The 21,228-nt window shown below is 42.6% G+C and overlaps 1 protein-coding gene across 1 annotated transcript in view; it reads right to left on the bottom strand.

Moving 5' to 3' along the window:
• Positions 1–518: 518 nt before the first annotated feature.
• The window catches only part of RASEF (RAS and EF-hand domain containing), a 76,925-nt gene continuing 56,215 nt past the window's right edge, over positions 519–21,228 (bottom strand). The window contains exons 10-17 of the mRNA XM_030294113.1: positions 19,887–20,121; positions 19,447–19,584; positions 19,183–19,330; positions 17,800–17,881; positions 16,023–16,137; positions 11,110–11,229; positions 8,458–8,534; positions 519–1,692 (exon numbers count right to left, since the gene is read on the bottom strand). Coding sequence (XP_030149973.1) covers positions 1,587–1,692; positions 8,458–8,534; positions 11,110–11,229; positions 16,023–16,137; positions 17,800–17,881; positions 19,183–19,330; positions 19,447–19,584; positions 19,887–20,121 — 1,021 coding nt within the window. The 3' untranslated portion in view covers positions 519–1,586. The remainder of the gene's footprint in view (positions 1,693–8,457; positions 8,535–11,109; positions 11,230–16,022; positions 16,138–17,799; positions 17,882–19,182; positions 19,331–19,446; positions 19,585–19,886; positions 20,122–21,228) is intronic.

Genomic DNA, 21,228 nt, shown 5'->3' on the forward strand with positions numbered 1-21,228 from the left:
AAATAACCACTATTCTTTAAGTTTTTCAGGAACCTGGACCTAACCTATACGAACCAAGGTAAGTTCAAACGTCTGGTTGGAAATAACTTAATTGGTTCAAGACCACTGAAAACCAAACACCAAAAACCAGGCTTCTCTCTAGGGTCAGGTGTCGACTCTCTCAGCTGCTAGCGACATTTCGGTGGAGAAATCTGGGAGGCACTGCAGGTTCTAGAAGAGCAAGGCCAACCAAGCTGTTGGTGAGCAGGAGTCACTAGTCACATTCAACAAAGGACTTGGACTTCCCATTCCTAAGGATAATTCCTCTTTTGAAGAGTTGAGTTTCCAAAACCACACATTTCTATCACTGTTCATTATTTCAGGAAGCAAATGCTGGCAACTAGGGAGTTGAGGGATTTGCACTGTATTGGAGATTATGTTTGTAAACCATGGGAAGGTAGGAATCAAGCATGCACATTTTCATTTGTCAAAATGTTAAATTGTTTCTACTGGTAGTGTTTTTTTTTTTTTTTAATGAGGTATAATTCACATGCCATAAACTTCAGCCATTTTAAAGTATATAATTCAGTGTTATTTTGTATATTCACAGTTGTACAACCATTATCACAATGTAATTCCAGAAAATTCTCATCCCCCAAAGAAACCACATACCCATTAGCAGTCACTCCCAGTTCCTGTGTGTCCCCAGTCCATGGTCATGACTTACTGGTATATATTTTTAAGTAAAGAGTGACAACTTTCCTGGGCATTGCATTTTTAGTAGTATGTGGCCTCCTAAGTTTTCATTAGAATTTTTAACATTGACTCTAAACCATGGATTTTGTAAGTATTCTGAGATTACAGTACCATTTTTTCCAACTCTTTGTCAAAAAAAAATGTTTTTTTCTTTATATATATAAAAAAATAGATTTTTCTGTCTCCACTGGAGCCTAACACATTACCATGTTTTTTCTCAAGTTCTGTTGTTTCAGAAATGAGAAAAGTCAATATCCCCAATATTTAAAAAGTACAACCAACCAGAGTCCTTATTAACTGTGGGCCAGCAGACGCTCCTTCCCGCTCCTTACAGCGCACAAAATCTGAGAGGTCAAGGCCCGCAAGGCCAAGATGCTTGTTTCACAGATGAGGAAACAGATCTAATGTGGGTTGCTGACAGATCTCAGGCCACAGGCTAGTTAGCAGTAAAGCTAGGATGGTAACCCCTTTTTACTAATATTCTACTATCGAATATTTGAAATAAAATTTTGTCATGGATTATCTACAAAGTCAGCTACACATGAATCTAATTATGTCAGTTTCTTCTACAGCTTTGATCTGAGCAGGTGACTTTTTTTTTTTTTATCACTTTTTACACATTATCTTGGAGACTCTGCAAGGACAAGACAAGTATATTTAACCAGGGGGCCCAAATCATTCACTGAAACATAGCAAGAAGCCAGGGCTCCAGAGAGATCTAGAGCACGATTCAGACTCCCACACTGTAACTTCCCACAGGCAGTGTCTGTAGGATGTACCACTATGCAAGAAGCAAACAGGTCATGGAAACTTAGCACTCTGGGACTTGAGAGGCCAAGGATGTGTGGGATTTAACTACTGCAACAGTTCTTCATCTGGGTTGACTTTTTGGAACTGGTCCCGCTCAGATTGGTAATGGATTTGCTGTCATCCTCATCAGTTCTTTTTTTCACTTCCCTGGGGGAAGGGGGAAAGGGAGGGAGGGAGATAGGAAGAGAGAAAGAAAGAGAGAGAGAATGAATTATCGAGGTACAAAACCGAACCACAAATGGCTTTGTAGAAATAAAAACAACACTGCTGAGCATTTGCTGTGTGCCACCCAGACCTTGTGGTAAATGCTTTATAGGTATTGACTGTCTTAATCCTCACCAGGACCATATGAATTTGTTGTGCCCCATTTGATATATGATGAAACCAAGGCAAAAAAAAAAAAAGGTTAAGAAATTTCCCTTCGGTCAGGCAGCTGGAGGAGACACAGAGCTGTGCTCTGAGCACCAGGCCACACTCACACGTGCACAAGGCAGGCACACACACATGTGCATAGGTACACACACACACACACACACGCACAGCCTACTCTTGCTCTCTCTGGTGGTTTCATATACTTTATTGTCTCCTGCATGCACAGCTCACTCCTTAATACTCTGGAACCTGGCTTCCATCCCTGACTCATGCTCGCTGACCTTCATGAAAACAACGATAACTTTATAACCATTCTTTAATTATACATGATCATGGATGTCGTGATGAATGTTTAAGTTAAAATCCAGAAAAAGAAAAATCTTCCTAAATTTCTCTTAGAATTAACAGCTAGAGGCAACAATGACAAAAGATCTGTAAAATCTTGCAAAAGTCTCCTAGGAAAAGATCCTTCCACGTGTATTCCTTGGGATGCTCGTGAAACATGCAGGGACCCTGAAGTCCCACCTGAAACTACTAAGGACTGGCGTATTCCTAGTACAGCAATATATTTCAGTAGAAATAGAATATAATCCACATATGCTATTTTAAATTTATCAGAGACCACATCAAAAAATGTAAAAACAAATATGCAGATTTAATTTTATTAATATATTTGATTTAAATGAGTATAGCAAATATATTGTCATTTCAGCATTTATTATCAATAAAAACAGTAATGAAGTATTTTATAATTTTTATACTGTCTTCAAAATCCAGCATATACTTAATACCTACAGCACATCTTAATTTGGGTTAGCCACACTTCTGGAATGTCCGAATTGGTCAGCACAACTCCAAAAGGTGCTCATTTGTGCTAATCACTTTCGAAAACCACTATACTGTGAATTGGAAAGAAGATGCCTCAGCGGAAGAAAAAAAGAGAAAGAAATTAATTCTTGCTGAAGGCCAGCTAATAAATGCTAGGCTTTACATTTTTACATTTTTCTTATTTAATGCACATTCACATGCACACAACATAAACACACATGCAAACCTGACAGGTTGACAGGTGAGTACTATTATCCTCTCTCCACAGGTAAGGAAACAAAGACTCAGGATAAGAAGGAAGGAACATGAGCCAACCTAGAACAGCCCACGAGACTCATTTCAGACTTCTGACCACCAGAAGCGGAACATGATAAATTTGTACTGCTTAAGGGACTACGTTCGTGGGAGTTCATTACAGCAACAACAGGAAAGTGATACAACTTCCAACTGCATCATCTCGGACATTTGGTCATTCAACAAACTCTGGGACCCCCTCTGTGAGCTTTGAAGGGGAGAAAGTCTAAACAAATCATTACAAGGCCCTGAGAGAGCTGCTAATGCCCACACACAGTGTGCTGTGGGAATACAAAGGGTATACCACAGTCGTGCTGGCCTGCAGAAAAGGAAGACTTTATGGAGACAGCTTCATGGAGACTTTGACAATGGAGGGATCTCTTAAAAGGACAAGGATTGAAGGGTTCCTGGGTGGCTCAGTTGGTTAAGCGTCCGACTTCGGCTCAGGTCATGATCTCAGTTTGTGAGTTTGAGCCCCATGTCAGGCTCTGTGCTGACAGCTCGGAGCCTGGAGCCTGCTTCGGATTCTGTGTCTCCTTCTCTCTCTGCGCCTCCCCGACCTGTGCTCTGTCTCTCTCTCAAAAATAAATAAATGTAAAAAAAATTTTTTTTTAATTTAAAAAAAAAAAGGACAGGGATTGGCCTTCAGTTAATGAGGAAAGGAGAGTCCAGGTTCAGGGAACAGCATGCATAAAGGCAAGGAAACATAAAAGAGCCTGGCCACAACTAGAAATAAAGTTTGACTGTGTCCACAGATTATCACTCCTTTGGGAAGCAAGATAAGAGATGCCACCAGAAAGGTAGGTGAGGCCAGGCTGTGAGGGTTTAGACATGTTGGATACAGTCATGCCTTCAGAATTTCTACTTGTTGATGGGTTGGGGATGTGGTTTTGGAATTTTAAAAAGAAGTGGAGGTTAGAAATACAGAAAGTGGAAGTCACCAGCTAGAGATAGTTCTAGAAACACTGGGGACAGAAGGCATTAGGTGGAGAGAGAGTAAAGAAGAGAATGTGGAATGCAATCCTGAGACTGCCAACACTGAAGTGACAAGCCTATGCTTCAGATTCACGTGACAAGTCCCAATGATGCCACTTAGTGGCTGTGTCACTTTGAGCAAGTTGATCAAGCACTCTAGTTCTCCATTTTCTGATCTGTAGAATGGGTATAATAATCATAGCACCTTCACAAGACAACTCATGTCTCTCCTTCTGGGGGTTCCAATGGCCTCTATCAGCTACAATCATCTGGCTGCCTGGTCATATGTTTCTTCTTTTCCTCTCATGTTATTATTTTTTTGTTTTCAGAGACAGGGAGAGAGAGAGAGAGAAAGAGAAAGAGAGAGAGAGGGAGAGAGAGAGACAATGTGAGCAGGGGAGGGGCAAAGAGACAGAGAGACACAGAATCTGAAGCAGGCTCTAGGCTCCGAGCTGTCAGCACAGAGCCCGATGTAGGGCTTGAACTCATGAACCGCGGGATCATGACCTGAGCTGAAGTCGGACGCTCAATCGACTGAGCCACCCAGGCGCCCCTCTTCCTCTCATGTTAAATTACATGGCCTGTCTCATATTTATTTCCTCGGTATCTTTACTGAATCATGTATCGGGCCTCCATGGGCTGAATGCTCACAAAATACAGACATTATAGAACCTGAAAACAAATATTAAGGAGGAAAAACATGTACCCACATTTTTCATCTGGCCTTCGGGTTTCTTTAATCCATCATAAATGCAGGCATGTCCCACTTTAAGGAAATCAACAGTGTTAAGGCTGGGAAAACTAGACTATCTCTCCAAAAACTACCACATGCCCAACAGCTGCATTTTAGGTGAGTCAGTCTCATGGATGGATTTACACCCACAGGCTCAGCTCCTCGGCTGAACTGATAATATCAACCTAAGCATTTTTTGTGGGTTTTTTTTTTTTTCAATTTTCAGGCCATTGATCAACTAAATGCCCCTGGAACTTGAATCTAGTGCAAAATGCTTAAAGCTTGTGGTCCTGGTATGGCAAATTCACCTGCCAAGGGATGATGATTGTGACAGATGTCCCGTCAGCATTACAAGGAAACTGCATTTCTAGGAGAAACTTTTCCTGGGATTGAGAGGTTTCCAGAAAAAGCAGTATTAGTAGTTGCAGGTGTTAACCACACATTTATGGCCACCTTTCAAAACAGAATTCTGGTTCAGACTGTGCAAATTCATAAACTCTTATAGTACACGTTTTAAGATGTAACACAGTGTGAAAGGGGCCACGACAGGAATTATCTTGTGAGATCCAAATCGAGAATGCGACATGCTTTGGATGATGCATAGCTTTCTGAAGGATGAAAAACTTTTAAAAATGATAATTTCACCTGTGGTGACTCTGCCATTTCAAGACACAGGTACTTTGACAAGCAAATCTGAAGGCAGGATAGAAAGCAAATTCAAGCATTTACATGTTTGCCCTACTTGTAATTTTCACATTTAACACATCGCTAACGTAACTAAACCAGAGGCCTTGCACCAGGCCACAATGCAATAACAACAATAAAAGAACTCCTTGATAAGTGATTCACGAGAAGTGACCTCGTTATCAAAATGCCTCTGCACACAGGTGTTCTAAGGAAAGAAGCACATGGCTGTGCGGATGCTGCATGGTAAACAGGGCGCCGGGCGGGAGCAGATGGGGAAAAGGCACAGGCGGCTCACAGCCTCTCCCATCTTTACAATACAATAAAGGGAATCGATTCTGTGCTCTGGGTGTGACTGTGGCAATTTGGAGTCATTTAACTTTAATATGACCCCGTGAAGACAATTCAGCATTAAACAGTGATTATGGGATTCAGTGGACTACTGGCTATGATACACAGAACCATGGACTGTCAGAACCGGAAGGACCTTGGGGGTCGTTTCCTCCAGGCTCCTTCCTCATTTTACAGATTAGAGAGGCCGAGAGGAGACTCCATGGCTGTGCGAGGGCAGATTTAAGATCGGACTTTGAGCCTCCTGACACTACAGTCTTCCAATAAGCTAGGCAGCAAACGACAGCCTCACAGGGGGCCTGACATACAGCATCCTTTTCTCCCCACTGCCAAAGCTAAGGCTCCCTCCACCTCCCCTGGGGTTCCAGGTCAGCCTCGGGCCCTGCAATGTTCTGCAGACCTGCAGGCAGGCCCTTCCCACACCCATCGAGCCCAGCAAGTGCATCACCTCCACCCTGGAATCCCCGGGTATACTGCAGTGAAACACCATATGACCACCTGGAAAAGTGTAAACAACTAATAGTTCAGCAATGAATCCATCTTTCGTGCATTTCGCTGAATCTCTCACCACCTCTACTGAGTGAGCCTTCCTTGGTCAAAATGGCTGGAGGCCCCTATGCACACAGAGGTGCACGAAGTCACTTATTTCACCCAACTTACAAAGGTTTTACTTGGGTTCTTGTTTGACAAATATAATACTAGCCCATGATTCTCCCTGTGACTCACAGGCAGAAAACCAAGTAATTCCCCTGAATCTACAAATGTTTAATGCTTACCTTTTTTCTACCTGTTCTAGGTCACACTCAAAGTTAGCACTGCTTTTGCTTTAAACAAAGATGATTTCCAGTGTGGTGGGGAAAGGTGGTTCTCTATCTTGGACTGATAGCAAAGGAGATAATTTTTAAAGACAGGCCATTTAAAATCCTGGGCTAATTTCCTGGGGCAGCTGAGTGGCTCAGTCAGTTAAGCATCTGACCCTTGATTTTTGGGTCAGGTCATGATCTCATGGTTCATGAGATCGAGCCCCACCAGGCTCTATGCTAACAGTGTGGCACCTGTTTGGAATTCTCTCTCTCTCTCTCTCTCTCTCTCTCTCTGTCTCTCTCTCCTTTCTCTGCCTCTCCCCACCCCCAACCTCACCCCATGTGTGTGCCTGCGCACTCTCTCTCAAAATAAATAAATAGTCTTAAAAAAAAAGTCCTAGGGCCCATTTCCTGATTCTCTCAAGTGAGGGCAAGGATCTTGCCCAAGGCCCCAGTCGAAGCAGCTAGTAAGCACTAGAAACACCAAGTCATCAATATAAAAGCAGCACTTAAAACACTGCAAGGTATTTTACTTGTCAATGTATATTAGCAAGCCAACTATCCTTCTAAAATTAAGATTCTTGGGGCGCCTGGGTGGCGCAGTCGGTTAAGCGTCCGACTTCAGCCAGGTCACGATCTCGCGGTCCGTGAGTTCGAGCCCCGCGTCGGGCTCTGGGCTGGTGGCTCAGAGCCTGGAGCCTGTTTCCGATTCTGTGTCTCCCTCTCTCTCTGCCCCTCCCCCGTTCATGCTCTGTCTCTCTCTGTCCCAAAAATAAATAAACGTTGAAAAAAAAAATTAATAAAATTAAGATTCTTGTAGGGGTGCCTGGGTGGCTCAACCGGTTGGGCATCCAACTTCAGCTCAGGTTATGATTTCACAGTCGGTAGGTTTGAGCCCCACGTCAGGCTCTGAGCTAACAGCTCAGAGCCTGGAGCCTGCTTCAGATTTTGTGTCTCCCTCTCTCTTTGCCCCTCCCGGGCTTGTGCTCTGTCTCTGTCTCTCAAAAATAATAAATAAAAACATTGAAAAATTTTTAAAAAAAGATTCTTGTAAAACCTCACAAATGACCAGGAAAAAAAACCTACACAAATTACACTAAAATTATGGCTTTGTCAGTAATTAAAGATCACTGGCCTGAATCTTGCTAATGTACACTTTCTTTTCTTTTTTTCCTTTCCTTTCCTTCCAATTTTTTTGGATATTTAATTCCTTTAGGCCAGTAAAGAATCATCTTTTCATTTGTGGCAGAAAACTAGGCAAAAAAGAGAGATCTAACAGATAATATTGTTATTTCCTAAAAATTAAATTTACTCCAAGGATTAAAACACTCACATTTATATTCAAGTTCCTCAATGATATAATTTTCATTCTAATCTATATCCCAAAGTGTTATTTATTATTAACACCATTACCTTAGCTTAGTAATTATCTGACTAATAATTTTAACAAGGTGCTTCCAACTGGCATGACATACAATTTGCTTTGTTGAGGTTTTTTTTTTCCCTTTACCCAGGAAAATGTCATAATAGATAATTTCATAATAGTCTCTTGTGTTTAAAATCTGGTTCCTGGAAATGATTCATACAAGTCAACTATTAGCTTTGCAGTGACATTTTGCAGAAATGTCAACAACACCTCAGATGCACCTGTTTTGTTTGGCAGTAAAGGTACTTTGCCAACATTCACAGTGCAGAGGCAGCATTACCAGTTTTTATAAAATCTGTGCTCAATTGTTTCACTCACCACTACTAAATACAAGACTGTGTTTTTGAATGTATATTCATGTTATGGTCAAGAAATTTGATATATGCACCAACTACATGAAAATTCAATCCTACTTCCAGTTTTCCAAATATGAGGCAACACTTTACCGAGCGAGATGGAGAACAGCTTCCACTACATTCGAGCCATCTTTGGCGCTGGTTTCACAGAATAATGCCCCATAGGTCTGTAGAAAAGAAATACACACAATTAAATGAAGAATTCTCTCTCTCTCAGGTCTCTTTCTTAGGTCTCCCGGAATTTTAGCTTTTAAAACCAACAAATAAAATAAAAATACTCTTCTGTTGAGGATGCTAATAGCCAAGAAACTGGATTCAGAGTTTCAATGCTTTAAGAAAGAGTGAATCTGAATGTAGTTATGCCAGAAACAGTTTCTAGTCAGAGGAATTTTATTTTGCCTTAAAAGTAAGCACTGTACACAATTTCATGTTTTAAGGTTCTTCCCACATTCCTATCGCAGTTGCTACAAATGTTCTCTAAAAGATCATCTGAGAGAAGTAAAAATGATAGTTTAAGGTAACCACTCACGAATTAAACGTCCATCAAAAGTATGTGTCCTTTGGGCCAGCAGCTAACACACATCCCTTCACACTATCATCTTTTCCTATCAAGATTCAGCAACCTCCATGTTGCTAAAACCAATGGACATCTTCTAGGCCTCTATTATTCAACGTCCCAGCAGTTATGTATATGATCACAGATCATATACTCCTGCTTCAAACCTTTCAATGCTTCTCATTCCTCCTCAAGTAACGCTCAAGTGCTTCACCACGGCTGACAATGCAGTCCCAGCCCACCCCCCAGCTTTACCTGCCATCATCTTCCCTCACTCACAATGCTCCAATTACCCTGACCTTCCCTCCATTTCTCCAATGTTCTAAATTCCCTCCTACCTCAGGACCTGTGCACCTGCTGTTTCCCTTACCTGGGTTATGCCCTTCCCCCATCAAACCCCTTCTGCAGGCTGACTCCTACCACCCTTTGGGGTTTTCAGGTAATCCTCCCCGGAGGTTAAGATTCAGTGTTGTCTCACCCTGACAAGTTGCTGCACAGCCCTGTGTGGTTTTCCTGCATTGCACTTGCCACAAGTGTAATGGATGAAGTTACTTTTGTGTCTTTGCCTGGAGACAATTTCCCTCAGGAAAGGCCTGGGTGTGGGCAACACTGTCCATGTGGGACAAGGGGAGGATGTAATGGCTGCTCTGGAGCATGGAGAGAGAGAACGACACAATGGGGAAAGATTCCACTCCACAGTGGGACCTTCACCCATGAGCCCCTGTGGATTCCACAGAAAATGCATAAAAATCACAAAATTCTAGTGGAAATGGGTAGCACTGCTGCTGAGTTCTAGAGCTAGGATGTCAGGGGGTGAAACAGAGATTGCCTCCACAGATGCACAGGGGTAGGGGTCACAAGACACACAGGTAAACAAACCTTGGGAACTCAGAAATCGTGAGATGGGAATAAACCTGGCATATGGCCAGGAATGATGTGCTCTCAAGGGGGTGTGTGGGACAATGTGGCACACGCATTATGTAAGTTTTACATAAATCTCCCCCAGAAATAAACTACCTGAAGACAAGGACTGTCTGCTTTGTGCTCTAGTCTCTGCTCAGCACACAATGAAGTGGATACAATGAAGTGTGTGTTGAATGAATCCCCTCTGTATTTCACTGCCTGGTTCTGATGTTTAGCATGTTAGGCTCACAATTCCAAGATTTAAATCAAGAAATATTTTCCAACTGAAAATAGTGACACTGAAACTCATTGTTCAAGCCCGCATGTCCATACTACAGGGCAGCCCTTCCATGGTGCTGATGACAGACAACAATGACCACAGTATCAGATCAGACTGTTAGGGCATGAATTTATCCGACCCAAGTACCTCTGATTCCTTGTTGGGGAAGGACAGGTCGTGAGAGGGCCCTGGAGCATTCTCACACACTGGTAATAATGGCAGAATAAACACTTCCCATGGTAATAGGCTGGATAGACATGGGCTTCATCCTCTATTCAAGTGCATAACCAAATTTAGACTATTCAACTAAGCACAAATCTTAGAGAAAAAAAAACGAGTTTCCCAATGCTCTTCCACCCAAGTGACACACTGCCCTTTGGCACAGTAAACCTCTGGAACTCAACCATGTTTTCTAAACAGGAAACCCTTCTTTTTCCTTGACATTGATTCCAGAACTACAGGAGTCCAGGAACTGGTAGAGAGTGGGGAGGAAGGCAGGATAATTCTGGCTACTCTTTGTCAATGTTCTCCACTGGAGGATGACCAAGTGGTCATTTTACTTCCATGAGAGGTTTAAATCCTTGGTACAACTACATCCATTGAAGGGAGGTGAGCGGAGTTCTGCCTGAATAAGGACAGGAGACCCATCAAAAAGGATGGAGGTTGGGGTGCCTGGGGGGCTCAGTTGGTTAAGCATCTGACTTTGGCTCAGGTCATGATCTCACCATTCATGGGTTCGAGCTCCACATCGGGCTCCGTGCTGACAGCTCAGAGCCTGGAGCCTGCTTCAGAGTGTGTGTTTCCCTCTCTCTACCCATCCCCGACTCCCACTCTGTATCTCTCTCTCTCAAAAATAAATAAACGCTTAAAAAAAAGTTTTAAAAAAGGATGGAGGTTTGCCAAAATACCTCTTAAAGTGAATGTAGACAAAAGTGAAGGGCCATAAACTACAAAGCTCATGAACTGCTAAAGTCTATCCCAATAGACCCACTTCTACCCTTACCATGGCTAGCTTTTCTCCAAAGTATCCTGGGACACACTTTTGTCCCTCTGCTGCAGCAGCGTCACGAAGATCAGCCTTGTTTCCCACCAACATGATAGGAATGCTCTCCTGGGTTGCATCCTGCCACAAAGAATAAAATTGTGTGTTCATCAAACACCGAACAAGTTCCACTGACAAGAGCAGCAATACCAACCGCAGCTTCCATTTTCCAAATGCCCCTCGGGTGCCAAGTGACATAGAGGGACGATCTTTAAGCCTCAAAATATCTCTAAAAAGAGTCAGACTTCTTCCCATTGCCAAGTGAGAACACTGAAATTCAGAGAGGCCAAATAAGAACTTGTAAAGGCCCAGGCCACGGTCCAAATGCACTCCATCCCCCCGCCACCGTACAAACCAATATAAACTCAAGAGGCATGACCACAGAATTATATTTGGCTGTGGCGCCCAGAGCATTTTCTGCAGCTTTCACTCCAACGAGCGGTGATGACCAGTCAACTTCGTTATCTCAGGTACAAAACACACAGGAAATCCCTCAGCCATAATGGGATAAAAACAGAGCCTGAGGGCTCCACATGCACTGCTGTCTGGTTTACAACAAAAGCAAAATATGAAGGTTCTAAAAGGTTCATTTTTCTTACAAGAGTTAATTACCAATCATTCAAAGGAATCAATTGTAAGGATAATGCTCCTAAATCAACTTACACAAACTGTACCACCATCTGGGACCACACAAGCTGGCAGAGCGTGAAATGAGAGAAGCACAGCTGAGTTTGAGGCCCCCCGCTCCCACCACCGGGCTGCTGGTGTGGGTGTGTGAAATCAGGCAAATCTCTTCATGTTTCTGACTCAGTTTCCCCACTTGTAAAATGAAGGAGTTAGTAAGAGCACATGTGACCTCAAAACGTGCTGATGAGAACAGAGGAAGATGACCTGACCAGCACAGAAAAACAGGGTTCTGGTTCCTAAGCACGAAAAGCAGGAGCCCCGACTAAGGCACATGGGACGTGCCCTTTGCAGTGTCTAAGATACAAGGTGTTCTTTCAGTTTGGTGCCCTACCTGTCACGAGATCAAGAAATAAGCATTAAAAATGATGACATTATACCTGACTTCCTTTCTCTTCAGACCATTTTCCTTGCACCAGAGTGTGATAACAGCAAAGGGGGAAAGGAAATAAAAGGCCCTCCCAGAAACTAGGCACTCCATCCACTAACGTGTTAATTAATTGTGCTTCTTGGGCAAACTGCTCAGGTTCCAAGGGGGCACCATTTGGAAGCCATTAAACAAATATTCACTTAAGTAAGCCAAGAACCCAAGCATCCAAATGACTTCCCAAAGTCATTCCAGTAAAGACTGGCAGTTCCTTCAGGTCTTGACTCAAACTCCACCTTCCAGGGAGGCCACGCTGACCACACCACCTGCGGTCCAGTGCTTCATCATCAGGCCCCTTCCCCTGCTCTCTTCTTGTTGCTACAAGATTTGTTATTTTCTACCATTCTATTTATTTTACATATTTATTGCTAGTTATGTTTCCCCTACTAGAGTGCAAGCTCCGTAAGGATAGGGCTCTCCGTTTATTAATGGATACACTGCAGGCTCTAGAATAGTACGTGCACAAAGGAGGCACTCCCAAAATGCTCTTGAACGTGTAAAAGTCAGGAAGAGATCCCACATCTCAAGTGTCTCCTCCCTTCAACTTTCACCCAATTATTCAATCAATACATTATTCATGACAGGTGAGTAAATGGCCAAAATTTAACTTTATCCCTAATTTTGTTGCACGATTTTGTAACCCAGTGGTTTTTATCAAAGTGTATTCATTAATAATTCAGAGGGTCTGTTCACCGCTGAAGTTCTACTACAACGCTCTGGCTTACCCCAACAATCATAATCTGAGTTTCTACCCATATTTATAGTGGCCATATAAACTGTCCCTACAGGGGATGTCTGGGTGGCTCAGTCAGTTAAGTGGCCAACTTCAGCTCAGGTCACGATCTCATGGTTCCTGAGTTCGAGCCCCACATCAGACACTCTGCTATCAGTGCAGAGGCCGCTTCCTATCCACTTTGGATCCTCTGTCTCTCTCTGCCCCTCCCCGCTCTTGCTTGCTCTCTCTCTCTCCCTCTCAAAAATAAACATTTAAATAAATAAATAAATAAATAAACTGTCCCTGTAGAATTTCCTCAAATTAGAGTGAGCCATGGCAAAGGTTTATAACGCTTTGTTTTTTTCTGAAGGTGAAAGTCTAATGCCAACTGGTATCTATTTTTTCCCGATTGCAAATTCAATCATTCATATTCAATACAGTTTTCATCCTTTTCAGACCCTGTGAAAGGTGATCCAAAGAGCTAAAAAGGTCACTTATCATGTGTTGGTGATTAGCAAATCACGGCAAATTATGAGGTCCTGGTACATGCTGTGGCTGGTCACTAAGGGCCGTTTCAACATGGGCTGACCTTGCCTTTAGGCCTCCTTTCCTTGAGCATAAATCCAAAGACTTAAAACAAAGACTAAGTCTAAAAACAACAACAACAATTAAAAAACCAAACAAACAAAAAACAAAGACTAAGTCTGATAGTTTTAACAACAAAAAGTTTTGCTATAGATTTTGAATTTCTGTGGGGTATGAGTTTGCTGGGATTATGTCATTCTGGACTCATCGCTCTGTCCCAGGGAGGTCTGTCTGTTCCCTTGAGCAGCTGCTTTTCCTCTGTTCACTGAGGGTACCTTGGAATTCCTTTCTGGACCTCAAAAGCTTTTCTCAACCCACTGCTTACTCTGGTGCTTTATCCCAGTAGCAACCAGGGTTGAATCAGGAGAGCCAATTCCCCATTCAACTCCTAACCTCTAAATAACCACAAGCCATTGTCCTATTCTTTCTCTACCTCAAGTTTCACATAAAAAAGTGAGAAAAACATTACACTTTTTACTTCTTTTCTCAGATACATTACAGAGATGAATATAACATGTGGAAAGTTTTGTGAAATAAAAATTCTACGTAAATGTCAACACACTTTCATCGTTATTTATAACAAATTTAAGCCATGATATTTCAGTAGAACAAAATGCACATTTCTTTGTCATTTCTCACATCACTTCTTTAGTTAGAAAGAGATCATTAATTCTATTTTTGATAGGGTATTAAATAGGCCCAACTGAAGAATCTAGAGGCTAACCTGGTATCATACAGCAATCAGTTCTGTGTTTAGCCACCACTGTACTATTTCATGCCTGTTAAAAATTATAGATAATGGACTTAATTGAAAAATTATATTAGCCACTATTTTTTTTTAATTTTATTTTTTCTAAAAGAGTATATTGAGTGGTGCCTGGGTGGCTCAGTTGGTTGGGTGACTGACTTTGGCTCAGGTCATGATCTCTCAGTTTGTGAGTTCGAGCCCCGTGTTGGGCTCTGTGCTGACAGCTCAGAGCTTGGAGCCTACTTATGATTCTGTGTTTCCCCCTCTCTCTGCCCCTCCCCTGCTCATGCACTGTGTCTGTCTCTCAATAATAAATAAACATTAAAAAAAAATTAAAAGAGTATATTGAACCATAGCTTGCAGTTTCATGTTGATTAATAACTACTGGGGGCTCCTGGGTGGCTCAGTCAGTTAAGCGACTAACTTTGGCTCAGGTCATGATCTCATGGTTCGTGAGTTTGAGCCCCACGTCGGGCTCTGTGCTGACAGCTCAGAGCCTGGAGCCTGCTTTGGATTCTGTGTCTCCCTCTCCCTCTCTGCCCTTTCCCCATTCATGCTCTGTCTCTCAAAAATAATAAATAAACATTAAGAAAAATTAAAAAAAAAAATAAACGCTGACAGCAAGACACCTGGGTGGCTCAGTCGGTTAAGCATTTGACTTTTGATTTTGTTTCAGGTCATGATCTCGTCATGGTTCTGGGATCGAGCCCCACATCAAGCTCTGTACTGACAGCACGGAGCCTGCTTAGGATTCTCTCTCTCTCTAAATAAATAAACCTTTAAAAAAATAAATAAAACTTAAAAAAAATAACCTCTGGCAGCACACTATGGTCAAAATCATTTCCTACTTTCAGAAATTATTCACCATGAAACCAAAGATAAGAAAGGTCCTCAGATGAAAGGCATCATCTCATTTAACAAACAAACAAAAAAGAGCACAGATGTTACCACGTATGTTTAAAATACCAACTGGAGGGGCACCCAGGTGGCTCAGTTGGTTGAGCGTCCGACTTCAGCTCAGGTCATGATCTCACAGCTCATGAGTTCGAGCCCTGCATCAGGCTCTGTGCTGACAGCTGGGAGCCCTGGAGCCTGCTTCAGATTCTGTGCCTCCCTCTCTCTCTGCCCCAACCCACTTGCATTCTGTCTCTATCTCTCTCAAAAATAAACAAACATTTAAAAAAAATTAAAAAGTAAATAAATAAATAAAATACCAACTGGTATTTCAGTGATACCCAAATTACTGCCACCACAAGGCTGAGAACGCAGGTGCCACAGAACTGGGCCGTGCACATGCTCACATCCGTGATGCGACACCCACACGTCCGGCATGCATGGAAGGCCCTGTGCAACACCCAGTCATGCTACACACTACCCCATGTGTAAAAGCAGCTTCTTCTCAGGCTACCTACATGTGCATTTACTTCCAAAAGGGTTCTGATTTCATCTGTAAGAACACCCCCAAGTTTCATTCCCAGAAGCTCTCTTCAGTGGTATCCATGGTTCTGTGGAAACCTACCCAGCTACTGAGGAAGAGACCAATACTGCCAAGTGTCACTGGAAACTCCCTCTAACACCCAGTCCTTCCTGTGACAGCCTGGACCAATGGTCTCTACCGGTGTGCACTTCAACCAAGAAAAGAAATCGCACATTCCAAGACGGCCTATGACTCTCTTGTGTAATTTTTGGTTTGTTTCTCTGTGTTGAGGTCTTACCTCAATCATATCTACCCACTCTCGTACATTAAGAAAGGATTTCTCGCACGTCACATCATACAGCAACAGAACGCCATCTGCTCTCCTGAAGTAAGACTTGGCAATACTTCTGAATCTGGCAAAGAGAAAAGCATGTTAAGTAATGGTTCTAATCAGTCCACTGGGCAGGAGCTGCCCCTTCATCTCTTTTATGCTTTTTTTCTCATCTTCTAGAATGAGCCTCCCCTGAGAAGACTCTAACGGCAACCGTCACTGTGAAACAGCCACCTCCAAGGACTGGGATGTCTCAGCGGAAGGTAACTGGACAACAATCTGGGGTGCTAATCTACAAGAGCCAATCAATTTCTCCATCAAACTACCCCCAAGAATGTCTGCAAACCGCAAAACATAACCAGGACAAGGTTGGAGCATAATTTCTTAAAAATTTCAGCCTTGGCAACAAGCTCCTGAACCTACACGTGGGACACAGAGGAGGGAGGGAGATGCACAAGAGAGAAAATCTCCGTTTTGGTGGGGGGGGGGGGTCACATGAAAGAAGAACAACGGCTGCAACAGGCCAGAAACTGTATACACAGGGTGAGGGGCAGCTCGTGAGGGGAAGAGCATATACCTCAACGTGTATGTCCCAACTCTAAGCCAACTGCCCTATTTTATATTATCTTCAGTAAGGCCACATCAACCGTGAATGTTTTTTATTCCTTTTTTTAAAAAATATTTTTTAAATGTTTATTTATTTTAGAGGGCAGGGGCAGAGAGATGGGGACAGAGGATCTGAAGCAGGCTCCATGCCGACAGCAGAGAGCCCGATGCGGGGCTTGAACTCACAAACTGTGAGATCATGACCTGAGTTGAAGTCGGTCGCCCAACCAACTGAGCCACCCAGGCATCCCAACCACAAATATTTTTTTGTTTTTTTTTAATTAATTTTTTAATGTTTATTTATATTTGAGAGAGAGAAAGAGAGAGAGAGAAAGAGAGAGAGAGAGAAAGAGAGTGCATGAGTAGGCGGGATAGAGAGAGACGAAAACAGAGAAACTGAAGCAGGCTCCAGGTTCTGAGCTGCCAGCACAGAGCCTGACGTGGGGTTCGAACCCACGAACTGCGAGATCATGACCTGAGCCGAAGTCGGGTGCTTAACTGACTGAGCCACCCAGGCGCCCCATGAATGTTTTTTAAACGTTGAAACTCAGCCTGCTCCAGAATATGAGCTCCAGGTGAACAGCTTTTACATATCTGTGTCTGTTCACTGCTGAATCTTAGCAGCCTGAGTAGTGCCTGGTACACAGGCAGGCAGCACCCAAACTTAGTTGAACAACTGGAGAGATTCTATTTCCAAAGAGTTAGACAAGATTAAAACCTGTGCTTAATACTTATGGTCATTGGCAATGAATGCAAGATAAGGCAATGCCACCCAACATGAGTCTTCCATTTAGTTTGTGCCTCTGCCCTTGAACTGAAGGAAGCGGACAGATTCTCTTTTCCATCACTTACTGTACCCGACTAAGTACCTGCCCCCACTGATACTGCATTTGGACTGTTGGGTCACCTAAATTCCCTTGTTCTCTTTTTCCCAAGTCAACACAGGCTCAGAGGAAGCCTAAAGATCTCCACAGACAACGGACAGGTAAGTGAAGGAGGGAAGAATGTGGCAAAAAGTGCGCATTCCTGAAATTGTAATATAATTATATGATCACGAGCAGAAAAAAACACCAAGCACCTTAGGAGGCTTGTCTAGGCAAACCTAAGCAGAGCCCGAAGCACCAAACAAAGCACTTGCCTCTCCTGACCGGCTGTATCCCAGAGCTGCAGGACCGTTTGCTCTCCATCCACAATGAGAGTTTTCATTTGAAAATCAACTCCTAAGAAGGAATTATAAGAGAACATGAGGGAACATGATGTAAATAATTCTATTGTTCTTTTACTCTCAAGCACTACTGGGATAAGAAAAAAGCCAATAAGCCCAAGCTCAGTGAGGTAGACAGGAATGAATGTGGCCTTCAAGGGGACTGACCTTCAGATACTAATTACAAGTCAGACCACATGTGTGCACACAGATGTACCATCTGCAGGTTGGCTGACTTGGGGAAGGATTTAATCTATGGACAAAAGGAAAATCTATGTTCTATTTGCTTGGGTAATCAGACAAACTCAGTTATGTCTCTGTGTTTGTGTGTGTGCATGTGTATGTGCTTGTGTGCACATAAACGTGCATATGTGTATGTATGCGCATGTGTATGAGTGTGTATACGGGTAAGACACACATACGTGCCATGCTCTTTAGCAACTGAACAAAACACTGCAGTCTTTTTATGAATCAAATTACAGTGAACTTTCAGCTTTGTTATCTTGAAGGGTATGTAAGTAACAAAGGACCATAAATTTACAAAGACACCCACTGTGAAGAGGGTAATCAATCTGTTCTAATATTTCTAGTTATCAAAATAAGAACTCTTAGATGAAGAACAAAAGTGAATGATAATTTGCGTATCTTCAACCCTATTTACTGATTATTATCCAAATCTGGGAAATCAGGACACTTCTTTTCTTGTTCTCAGAAGTATTTACTCATGTATTCCATTGTAAAGGAGGGGAGGGATCATACACCTGCCTATGATTTTGACCATGACAAACTGGCCATTAATAATGTCACTTTATCAACAAGTGACATCTTATCAGAAAAGCCTTCCCTGGTCACCCTGTGTGAGATTTCGCCTCTCTCCAAACCTCATATTTTTTTATTTGTTTTTCACCGACTCCCATCCTTTGGGATGTAGCTTCCTTCGAGGCTGGGTTTTAGTTGACTGTTCATTGTGTGCCTTCAGCACCTACAACTGCATTTGGCTCATAGCAGAACCCAGGAAATGTTTGCTGAACAAATGAATCTCCAGCTCTGAACTTGGTTCAGTTTTTCTGACCGGCTAAGTAGATTATCTTTGTCCTTTGTCAGTCTTCTTTTCCTAAAGTTGGGCCTTGACTAAAACAGAAGAGGTCCATTCTACAGACAAGGAGACACACACACACACACACACACACACACACACACACACGCATGTACGTATACAGAAAGAGATCTGTATATCTGTGTATCTAATCTCTAAAGAAAATAAACTCAAGCTAAACAAGGTCATCTCCCCATTATCAACTGAAGAAGGACCCATACCCAAAGTGGCACTTGTATTTCCTCGAAATTCATTCTTGCAAAGTCTCATGAGGAAACTAGACTTCCCCACTGCAGCATCTCCAGCAAGCACAATCTTGTAAGCCTTCTGTGAGCTGGAAGATTTATGGTTACCATCCACCATGTCTGTCTAGGGGACAAAAGCCACAGTGGGTGATAAAGGTCATGCCAGTTTTCTTCCTAAAAAGTTGTATGACACCGAAAACTCACAGTGTTCATGAATAAAATACCTCAGCAACTACCTACCGGTGGTGACAGTGCCGAGATGGGCTTTCTCGAAGAACTGACAATGCTGCCTTCGCTAGAGGGCCCCTGGGGCTTCCAGTCCAAGATGGAAGCCACGCCTTCTGCACCAAACGTCTCTTCATCTCTTATATCAGGAACCTAATTTTTTTTTTAAGGCAGCGATTAAAAAACAAAGTCTCTCATTACACATATACATCATGGATTAGAGAGAAGAAAAATAAGTAGCTGAATCTATAGTCAGTGCTGTTAGGGAACAGAGTAGCCCTGAATGGCAATCTGTGAGAATTTCTTCCCAACTTGGTGGAGGGAAAAACCATTCGGCTGACTATGTTTCATATTTATAACCGTTAAGTCGTATTCCCGTGACGGATACAAGTCAAATGGGGTGACAGATTTCTATCAAAGGTAAGGCCCAGGAGACCATGATTTCTGGGGCTTACGTCTGTGTCTGAAGCATCACCCGCAAAGCTCTCCTGCGTGCCGTGTGACCTCTGAAGTCCCCTCTGGTGCTTGTACTCCACCTCTGAGTCGTACTCATTGGAGTCTCTCAGGGTAGACAAGCCGCTGTCGAAGCAGCTCTCAGGCAGGCTGTCAACCTCACAATTCATTCTCTGCATTGGATCACAGAGGGCCAACGAGTCACAGTCCTCATCCACATAGGAAGAGCGGGATGACCTGGTGACAAAGGGGAAGAGAGATTTACCGGAGAGCTCACAAAGCTCAGGACCACACAGCAGTGGACTCCAGAAGATCAACACTCTAGCTTTGGCCAAGAACCACAATGTATTCCATGATTGTGCATCAGGGGAAACAAAATGTTCAAAGCAATATCAGTTCATTCCATGCAACAATCAGTTAACATAAAGATACTCAAATCAAACATTTAACAAAAATGAAGCTGTTTTTAAAATCACTTTATTTCCTGATACAAAAGGAATTACAGTGTCCAGGGCATAAATGCAATCTCAAGTTGAGTTAAGAAAAATGTATGCAGAACATGTGAACCTTTTTACTCTGATGCGTTTGGACCATATTCCAAACAGCTTGTCCATTTCTGGATAACTCTCTACTTAAAAGAGATGCTGAGAACCTGGACAGCGAAGGCATCTATGGTGATGTGAGACTCAGATGCAAGAAACAGTTCCATGAACTCAGTTTAAGTCTCGTGAACTCAGCTTAAGTCGTAACAGTTTCTCTCCTCAAATACTCAAAGAGCGACACATAATGAAGAAGAATACATTCTCTCAAGTTGCACAAGACAAAATAAGGGCCAACTGATAAACTTTTCCAGGAGTCATACTTCCAAACAACATGGTGAAAAATGACAGGCAATTAGAAAGGTATGGTACTGGAATATGACCTGGGAGTTTTCTGCCAGTAGGTGTTGATACAGAGTCTAGAAAGACTCCTATAGGAAAGGTACTTGGATAAAGGCTAGATCCCCTGACTTCTATGGATGTTTCCATTTATCAGACCCTCTAACATCTTATAAGTGAGGCAGAAATTAACATCAAACAGGAGAATCAAAAGAAACCACATTATTTCCCTATATACTTTTGCTTTTCCATTTGATTTTCACAAAAACCTAAGTTTATGTTGAAATAAAAGCAAGGGCTATAACTCATTTAGTCACCACTACACTCTGGGGACCATTCTGGCCACTTGGCATAGACCATCTCATCAGAATGGAGAAATGGGCAGGGTATATAAGTGTACAGAGATAAAAATATTAAGAGATTAATATGCTTAGAAAACAGAAGGTGATCTCAAATATAAGTAAAT

Source organism: Lynx canadensis, chromosome D4 (genome assembly GCF_007474595.2).
Source record: "Lynx canadensis isolate LIC74 chromosome D4, mLynCan4.pri.v2, whole genome shotgun sequence".
Lineage (NCBI taxonomy): Eukaryota > Metazoa > Chordata > Mammalia > Carnivora > Felidae > Lynx > Lynx canadensis.